A 10,229-nucleotide genomic window follows, 5' to 3' on the forward strand; every position below is an offset into this window, starting at 1 on the left:
ATATGAATTATGTGACCTGTCACACCTGGAATTAATGCTGTTCTTAACCAATCCGATACATGATTAATGAGAATCCAAGTAGATGGAGCACGGCCCACCATTTTGATGGAGGTAGCTCAGTTCTCAATTGGCATTGGCATTGGCATTGTCACTGTTGCTTTAGTTGGACATCTTGTAGCTTTGGATCTAGCTGCAATCTTTATTCAGAATGTGATTGGAAGTTTTTTTCCTTTTTTTTTTTTTTTTTTTTTTTTTTTTTTTTAACTGTGGAGTCCGGGCCTGCTTGCGTGCACCTCGACTAATTCCACGGGATACCTGTCATATCTCACCAGCAACAGATACCAGGTAAACTCTGTCCACCAAGGTTAGAACAGGTGAGAAGAAATTACCTATTATTTTGTCTCTGCTGAAAATTGAACCCGAGACCTCATGGCGTTCAACCCACTTCATTTGACCACTAGGTCACACCTTCGAATGCATACTTTGATTGGAAGTTGTCTTTGGAATACTGTTATCTAGCTTTTTCTCTCATTGTCTTCTTCTCCATTTATAATTTTCATCTTTGGAGCTAGCTGCAGTCTTAAATGGTTGATGTTAAAAAGATCTATATGTCCACCAGAAGTTGCTTTAAATGATTTAGAAAGAAGAAATGGATGCGGTTGAGTGGTAGCATTTTGGCAGTGTCATATCTTCTTCCACGGACTGCTTTTGCTTTGCTCATTTCACTTATGGAGAAAATTTAAACGAAACAACTGATTTAACAATACGATAGAATAAAAATTAAGTTAACAATCAAAACAAACATTGCATTCTCCGGATGCATTTACACGTCCTCCATAAGGAACTACAAGAAAAATGAAAAAAACGAGCAAAGAGGCAAGTTTGTAGGCTAAAAAAAAAAAAAAAAAAAAAAACGAAATGGAATAGAGAGAAAAAGGACTGTGAACAAGTTGGAACAAAAAAGAACATAAAACACCATGTTAAAAATAGGTAAACTAAACTAGAATATTTTAGAAGCAAGCATTAATTAAGATAAGATGCGTATAGTTCTGCAAAAGTATTAGAATTCTCCTTCGGTTCACTACTCCAAGTTCAAGAACGTAATCCTCATGTTTGTTACTTTGCATACCATCATATACGAAATTTTGTTCTAACCGAATTTAGAAACTTGATATGAAAATCTATACTTGTAGGTTGTCGCTTCTTTTGTCTTGTATTTCCTTATTACTTTCTTTTTTAAACGTTTATTGCCTGAAACTCTAACTTAAAATTTCTTGAAATTGTTAGCACTAAAATCATTTGGTGATCAAACTCAAAGTAAATTACGACTTTAGTCACTATGTATGTTATAGATTCAGCAGCTTGTATATTGGTTCTTTTTACAAATTTGCCTCTGAATATATCAGATTCCTTCATATAGGCTGACAGAATAACTTGTCTTACAACTGAGGAGCTTCACCTAATTAGCTTTTCATCAACATTTACCCCATTAGTTCCTCTAATTTTATGCAGGAACTTGTGAAAGAGCCTTATTGTTTGGAAATAAATTCGTCTCCTTTGGTTACACTTGAACAAGATAAGTAAATGTCCATCATTTCAACACGAACGATAATAGAATTCGTAGTGCCAAAACAAAACACATCAGGAGCATATTTTCAGGAAAAATGTGCATTATACATCAAATCCACTGCACAATGATTAGGATCCATGCCAGCTTGGACATATTACAAGTATGTTATCTCATTCGATATTTTGTTGAAAGTTGCAGCTCCACTCTCCGAGGGATCTTAAAAGCAAAACTTCTTCTTCTGCAGAAGAGGGCAGCAGAGTTACAAATTAACAATAAATCTTACAATTTCTAAACAAAACCACACATGAATGCACAAACATACACACACAAAAGGCATACAGGCAATACTGCTCAAATGCTTTTTATTCCTTTACTTAGTTTTCACGCACCAAGGTATTTTTCGGGGTTTCCACTATGATATCAACTTCTCGTCCTACTTGGGCTCCTTCATAATTTAATGCTGTCTAATTACCAAAAAAATCTGGAAACGCACCTGAAATTTTGCAGCTTCTTGACCGTCGATGTATGCAAGAAGTTCCTCTTGTCTCATCAACGCCTCATGCAAAGCCTGTTTTGAAGAAAGAAAGAATATTATCAACTCAAAACCCAAGAAAAATAGGTACGTGATAATTAGATGCTATTATTCTCAGCAACCCAACTTTATGTGTAGCTATGCTGTTATTCTCAGCAGCCCACAACATTATGCAATGAATGCTTGTTGAAACAAGTCATAAGTTTGGCAACGTCTTATCAGCATAATCATGGAATATGACTTCAAGTTGCAAGCACGCTAGCAATCAGAGCATAAGGAATCTCTCATAACACCAATCCATAACCTACTTTAGACTAAATTTTATTCAGCTTTATCCCACAGTTAAACACCAGAAGCAACCACAGTTAAAGTTTCCAGCTGAGCTTGTAAATACAAAACATTCAAGTTCTGCTGAAGCAAAACTGGTTTCACTCTTATCCGCATATACAACCACCACCACCTAGTGTGATCCCACAAGTGGGGTCTGGCTTATCCACATATAGTATCATAAAACAGTTACCTTCTTGGTTGCAATTAACTCAGCTTCCAGGGCATCCACACGGCAAACAGCAGCATTTAGCAGTTCCTCTTTCTCATAAGGCATCTCAGATGGCTTTTCTTGAAGTGTATTTACTTTGTCCTCAAGTTCCCCCAATTTCTTTAGAACAGAAGAAAGCAGTTGAGCTTCTGTAAAGGCTGGAGTTGGTGAAGGCGGACGAAACTCCTCATTACTGTTTGCATTAAAGGTAAATTCTTGAACAGCTTGGTCTTGACCAACTGATGGATCTGGAAGTTTCTTGGTTATACGGCATAGCACTGAATGGAAAATCATCAACAGAGTCATGAAGAAGGCCATAAGAAGCCCTAATATCCGAGCACTAAGACCTTCTGCAGGCTTTTGAGAATCCGTTGGTGGAAGTATCCCTGAATAAAAGGTAAATAGCCATATACATCATGTCAGTATAAATATGACGACTAGGAATGATATAAAAAAAAGAGAGGGAAAATATTCATATTAAATAAATATGAAGTAGAAGAACCCAGATTCCAAATGAACAAATTCCCAATTGTGTCGAACTTTCCATTTTTGGAATAGTTACGGAATCTCCATGAATAGGATCAAACCTTATTCCATGGTATTTACATGAGGTTCCTCTTTAAGAAAGTCCCCGAGAATGACTACTTATAACAGACTAATAAAAAAGAATATGGTCAACAGGTAGCATAAATGCCCATATTAACCACAGATGTTTGCAATTCCAGCTTTACGACCAAAATAGAGCTTAAAGCAAAACAGACAGCAAAATTCACACTATTTGCACCCAACACAGATTGTCTTGGATGCACGTGGTAACAAGTAGCACTGACGCCTGAATACCGCATGCAACTAAAAAACCAAATTAAGATTATCAAAGAATCAGAATACTGCTTGTGAATAATACATTTATATATATATATATATACATACACACACACACACACTATATTGAATCACAAACAGGCAGTGCATCCAAACTACGGTGAGCTCTTTTTACCCCATTGATTACCACATACTAAAGTCTAACCAAAAGATTCAGAGACTCTTATGCTTCCTCCCCCTTCTTTCCTTTTCCTTGTGCGCGCAGATGCACGTGTTCTTTGCATAAGTCTAACCTTTGGAAATGGAAGCTTTTTGAAAGGATGTTTGCTTCTTCCACACAGAATCAACTGCCTTGTCAACCATGGGAACATATTCATCATATCCTGAGAAATTTGCAGTGTAGCCTGACATTCCAATACCCTTAGCCTGTTGGACGATAAAAATAACATTATAAGGTAAGAATAGCATATAAAGAAATTTTATTCAGGAGGTGAATGAGGAAGGAGATTTTTTCATGAAATCAAAGGGAATGCAAATCCTGTATTATTCTGGGCCTCAGTGAAAGAGAAATAAAAATAGGTTCTCTCCAATAATAGAAAGACTAACTCATGAAATCAGGTGAATTGGGAAGAAATGTACCTCTTCACGGACAGGAGTAAGCCGAAGATGTGAATAATTCCTTACAGCTTTAGGGGAAGCAATATCTTCTGCTTCAGATCCCGATTCTGCGGTGGAGGTATCACTACCTTTCATCTGCTAAAATTCAAAATACATGCACCAAACTTCAAAAATAGTTGACAATTTAGAGTATTCTCTTAATTTAGGAAAGACAGTAGAAGTCATACCGTGGGGAAGCGAGGCTTAGCATAAACTACCTTCCCTTTGCTGTTCACAACTTTTACGACCTGCCTGGCACGCCGTGCTTCACCAATCATCTAGCATCAAAGAAGGGAGCACCATTTTCCCAGTTATTTAAAAGTTAAAGTAGCTATTTATCAAGGGAACGATTGCTTGTTCGTTATTAAAAATTTCAAGAACGTTGCTCTCAGATGCGAGGGTCTAGAATGAAACCTTTAATATCTCTGGATTTTGCCATGGCCCTTTATCCGAGCGAAGGCAACCTCCTTGATCCGCACATGTACAGCTTCCACCCAGAAACTCTGGCAACTCACTGCACAAAACAAAATTCTATATTACAACTTTTAAAAGGAAACTATCTGAAATACGATCAAAAGCAGAAACAAAATATTTTTTTCTTTTACAGTGGACAAGAATTATGAACCCCCTTACCTAGCATCAGCTATTTCAAGCAATTTGTTTTGGTACTTGTTTCCAAGAACCTATAAGAAATTTGACAACATAAGCAAACAAGTAAATATAGCCAATAACTTATATCACAGTACTTTGAAGTGGCAATAAAAAGGCATAGACAAACATGTATTTTCGAGGTGGTCTTGGGATCCAAAAAACTCTTAACAGTACTCCACAGCAGCCTAAAGCCAGGTCCAGCATTGATGATAAACATCTGATGAAGAGTCTGCACCAGCCAAAATGCAGCAAAATGTGTTAATGAACGCAAAACTATAAAGTACCTTATAGTACTTACTTAGATAGGGATATAATCATGCCTCAGGATAATTATCACCATCAATCTTCTGAAGTCGCAAGATGAGCTCCCTAGCATTCTTGTTAAAGTTTTTCAAACCCTGAGAAATCAACAAAAGAAAATGAAAATATGAAATCCCTAGTCTGCTAAAAATCCAATCCGAAATCATGACACATTAGGTTAGAAAACAAACACTAGGTAACATACCACTCCTTGGACATCCAAAATAGTTGTGCTTGAATCAATCTGCCTTTTTGCAGAAACTGTACATGCTGGAAACTTGATTGCAAAAGTTTTCTCAAACTCTCTTACATGGTTTCTAATGTAACGTTCCATTGATGTGACTTGCATAAGTTTGGTGGGATCAACTTTCCCTAACCTTTCAATGTATACCGGTCTTCCCTCCTTATCGATCCCATGATAACCTTGGGGATAGTGTTTCGCAACTTCATCCTGCTCTTGGAATTGAAAATCCTGATGGAAAATTTGGTGTGGGAAATATTTCAGAAAATGAAGTCACTGGCATCTACTATATGAAGAAATACCATAACAATCCATCAGTGAGGAGAAATATGATTACATGGATAATGGTGTCAGCACCAAATTCCGTCCTCCACTGAAGCATATCAGCCCACATATGCTTTGCTTTATCAATATCAAACTTCCTTGCTTTTAGAAATCTGCAAGAAACTCATAAGCAATAATCAATAAAATGACAAAAACAAGAATAGATGATCAGATAGTTCTTAATCAAAAGCCTCCTTAATCTAATATATCCTCTTTCATTTTGCCTATTCTTTTTTGAAATTGAATATGCCTAATCTGATTAAGAAGTTCATTGAGAAAGTTGACATATGATCCCACAGAGTAAATTTCGAAGCAGACCTCCTTAACCAAAGCAAACTACTGAGCAAAATATTACTTTCATGTGTCATTTGTAATAGAAAGACCCACAAATGCAAGCAGAGTAAAATGTAAGACTGAGCTCCATAAATTGTTGTAACACATCAAATAATAGAACAAAACAACAAAAGAAAAATGAGCACTAAAGAAGAAAGATTCAGGATTGAAGGTACAAGAACCTGGCCTAACTATATGATGGTCCAACAAAAATCTATATCATAAATTGGTCTTTTCTGCCCATACTCATTTTTACCCCCGTTCTACAAACAAGCCTATGTACACAGTCTAATTTGCAACTAACATTTCAAACATGATAAGGGTATTGAAACTCTCTCTACGCAAGCAACAACTATCATAATAAACTACTTAACAGAAAAACTATCACAAGAAAGAAGAAAGCAGTATATATTTTAATCAGTTTATGCTTAAGTACTTGAAGAAAATAAATATAACAGTGTATTACCTTAGCATCATATAGTAGTCATCATGTCTCTGAGGTAACAAATCATCCGAAATTAGTGCTTGCCTAAATTGGTCAACAGCTTGTAGCTCCTCAGCATCACGAATATCCTCAATTGAAACTGAGCTCACTCGTCCATCACTTTTTCTTCTGCTTTTCTTCTTAAGAGAGTGTTTAAATTTTGTTGATGCATTCAATGCTTTCTTTTTCAGGTTACCAATTCTTGTCCTCCTCTCGTCCTCTGAGTTCTCGAAATCAGATTTTCTTTCTCTTCTCTCATCATGTGTCGACGACCCCTCAAAGCCTGTCAATAATGAGAACGAAACAACAGGAAAATCACTCACATGACACAGAGAAGGGTGAAACTTGAAGCTATTTACATATGAACTAGACCCTACTTGTCATTGGCACGGATTAATTCGACTTCAGTAAGTATGTAGCCAATTAAGGCAGACAAACTCTTTTTTTCCTATGAAACTCCATTTGAATTAAAAGAATATGGTCAATCGAATTCCAACACAATCAAGTTAGCTCTAGAGGAAATGAATCCCCTATATTCATTTGACTTTATTGAAAGACTTTATTCAAACACATTCCTTAAGTTAAGGATTTGGTATAGTTTGCTGGTTTAAAGAATAAGGCTGAAAAATCCTGTTCGCCCTAAGCTCATTCTTGATCAAAATTCACACTTTATCCAGAACCAATTGTAATGTCTTACAAGTATGAAGAGCAGAATGGCATGAAACTGTATGTCAATCGAATTCCATCAAGCAAGTAGTACCTAAATAAAGTGCTAGAAGAATTCCGTTGACATTAAATGCACATGGGTAGTCCAGCACATTCTAAAATGGGAAATGAAAATGGCTGACCAGCAAAAAATGAAGAACTGCCACAGAAGAATGATATTTGGTGTGCACAAAAACTCAACCCACCAGAACCATTACAGCAAAGAAAAGAAACACCCCAGCAATAGTTCCTCAAACATTACCAAGGAACCTTCCCACACTTGGATTATTACTCCGCCAATGTGATCTAAAAAGTATAACCCCTCTCAAACCCAGAAAAAGACAGAAGGTTGTACAAGTTGGCAATCACCTAAAACATAGGGTGTGTCCGGAATGGAGAAAAACATTCTCCAGAAAATGATTTCCAATTTTCCATCGGCTGGTTAAAATTTTTGGAAAACATTTTCTCTAAGAAAACAAGTTCCTTAAAAATGAGAAAAATGACTTCCCTAATGAAAGTAGGGAAAACAAGAGTTCCACAAGTGGCTCCCATCCCCACTACCCCTTAATCCCCCACCCCCACCTCCCATAATATTTGTCTAGATTATATACAAATGCTTTTAAAATAATATTTTAAGTACCGCACACAAGAAAATAAATAAGAAACCTACTTATTTTACTGGAAAACACTTTCCTTCATATCGAACACACCCATAGTCTAACTATAAATCCTCCGAAACCCTAAAAAGAATACAGTAATAGTAAGTTCATTGCCAGTGTAAATAATTCGTGATTGAGGCATAAATACTTTATACTAAAGAGAATCATACCCTGACTTAAACCTAATTCATCAATCATCAAACTGCAAATTACTCCAAAAAAAAAAAAAAACCAATGTAACTATAATTAAGCAACATCCAGCAATGCAGTTCAGAATCAGTAAAAAAGTCAATAAAAAGCAAAAGAAAGTCAACTTACAAGGCCTTGCAAATCGATCTAATGGACCTGACATAGCTGCCCAAATCAAGAAAATGAATCAAGCCCAGAAATCTTGATGATCAGTAGATCAAGAATACAAAGAGTTCTACAAAATTCACTCTAAACTCAAAAAAAAAAATTCTTGATGATTAAGTAGATCAAAAAGGAGCTTAACAAAATAACTGTAAACCCAAAGAAAAATTAACAAGAAAAAATGGAAATATTAAGTAGGTGGGAGATGAAATATTTATGGAAAATATAGCTGGAGCCACCTTTTTGGAAGTATCGAGAATGATCCAATGGCTATAAATGCATCAAAATATTTGCAACGGAAAAGTGGAATTTATTATTATTATTATTATTATGTTTTTTGGCCAAAAATGGAAAAGTGGAATTGATTTGAAAGATAAGGGGTATTTCCGGAATGTAAATTAAAGACACCAAACACAATCTGTTGAATGTTATCACGCGGATAGTCAAGATGAACAACTGTAGGGTGCAATAGATAATACTTACTATACTTGTAAATTAATGTATATTGGTAAGTTTTAATTATTCTAATTTAATTTGAAATAGATAAAACGGAGTTAAAATTAAGGGCATTTTACATAAATGGCAAACATTTAGGGTTTTCAAGTAATTTAATAATTTTCCATCACAAAATTTAATTTTTTTTTTTTTAAAATAAAATTTAGGGTTAATGGCTTGTTGTATTCACCTATTTTACATATACAATAATATAAAATACACCAAAAAATTAACAAATATGCCATTTTTTTGTATATCACACAAATATATCCAAACAAAAAATTGCTTCATATTTTCGAGTTCAAATTTTGCTGAATTTAGACGAATTGTACTAGAAAAATTTTTGAATTTTAATCATTTTTTATCGTTTTGAACAAATAAATTAAAATATCAAAAAATGATAGAGGAAAAAAGGATAGGGATAAGAACGAAAGCGGTGAAAAGGTGGATTTTAGCTCGGTGGTTTGGTTAGTGGGGAAAGAGAAAAAGATAGGAGAGAAAAAAAGAAATGAGGTGTGTGTATATATATATATATATATAGTTACTAAATGGTATTAACACACAAATATTTGGAGTCATTAAATTAAACTATAGCTACTAAATGTGATATATTGTTTGTTCTATCATGTAGTTATTCCTAAAATTAATTTGAAGAGTATTTCAAGTAATTTAATAATTTTCCATCACAAAATTTAATTTTTAAAATAAATTTAGAGTTAATCACCATTTCAACTTTAAAATTTTACTTTTTGTCACACAAATATATCCAAACTTGCTTCACATATCGAGTTCTTTTGGTGAATTTAGTCGAATTGTACTAGTGAATTTATCTCAAACTTAATTTTGAATATTTCATCTCAAGCGATCAAGCTTAGTATTATTTTATCCCTCCTCCATGTGAGATAAATTAATCCAAAAATTATAATTCCAGAATTATAGTACCGAATAAGTTAGTGTGCGTGCTAAACAACCCCTCAAAGCATATGCCACGAAGGATAGGAGTGGGACCTAAAGAATGGGTAAAATTATGACATGTTTGGCGGGGAATGAAAATATCTGATAATGTGTGTAATGGCGAAAATGACAAAAAAGAGGTTTTAGGAATGAATACAACAGGGTGTAGTGATTGGCTAATGATTTTCTGACCGACGGTGATATAGGAAAAATTAACAAAGAGTAATAGATTGTCAAGGATTAATATCATAGGAAAAAAAAATTAAAGGTTGTTAGTTGATGAAATTCTAATAGAAAAAAAATCTAAAAGTAATTTATTTTTTAATGCTTCATTAATGAATAAGAGGTAGTATTTCTTAAAAGATTTTCAAATTATATTTTATTTATATTAACAAAAGATAAATTAAGTAACTAAAAAGGGGGGGAAAATTTATATCTTACACCACATGAAGAGCAATGTGACAAAATGCAACCTGAAATTAAATTATCCAATTTCATAAAAATGAAATATTTGAAACATATGTGAAAATTTTGTTTTAATGTGGAAGATTAAAATTTAAAAACATAATTTTTACCTCAATTTCCATCATACTATTATATTTCAAGATATTCT

The 10,229-nt window shown here is 34.3% G+C and overlaps 1 protein-coding gene across 2 annotated transcripts; it reads right to left on the reverse strand.

Annotated features, from left to right (window-relative positions):
* Nucleotides 1–1,577: 1,577 nt before the first annotated feature.
* On the reverse strand, nt 1,578–8,347 carry LOC132049931 (phosphatidylinositol/phosphatidylcholine transfer protein SFH8-like). 2 transcript variants are annotated; one of them, XM_059440912.1, is made up of 14 exons: nt 8,135–8,347; nt 6,435–6,735; nt 5,649–5,748; nt 5,276–5,542; nt 5,091–5,168; nt 4,898–4,999; nt 4,753–4,802; nt 4,534–4,633; nt 4,308–4,397; nt 4,102–4,215; nt 3,756–3,888; nt 2,623–3,026; nt 2,064–2,138; nt 1,578–1,808 (listed from the first exon to the last, which is right to left on the reverse strand). In XM_059440912.1, exons 1-14 carry the CDS (start codon nt 8,166–8,168, stop codon nt 1,788–1,790), a joined length of 1,869 nt encoding a protein of 622 aa, XP_059296895.1. In that variant the 5' UTR covers nt 8,169–8,347; the 3' UTR covers nt 1,578–1,787. The 2 variants fall into 2 exon arrangements, with proteins under 2 accessions (XP_059296895.1, XP_059296894.1); XM_059440911.1 differs by having other exon boundaries at nt 4,102–4,218.
* Nucleotides 8,348–10,229: the final 1,882 nt, after the last annotated feature.

This window comes from Lycium ferocissimum, chromosome 3 (genome assembly GCF_029784015.1).
Source record: "Lycium ferocissimum isolate CSIRO_LF1 chromosome 3, AGI_CSIRO_Lferr_CH_V1, whole genome shotgun sequence".
Classification (NCBI taxonomy): Eukaryota; Viridiplantae; Streptophyta; class Magnoliopsida; order Solanales; family Solanaceae; genus Lycium; species Lycium ferocissimum.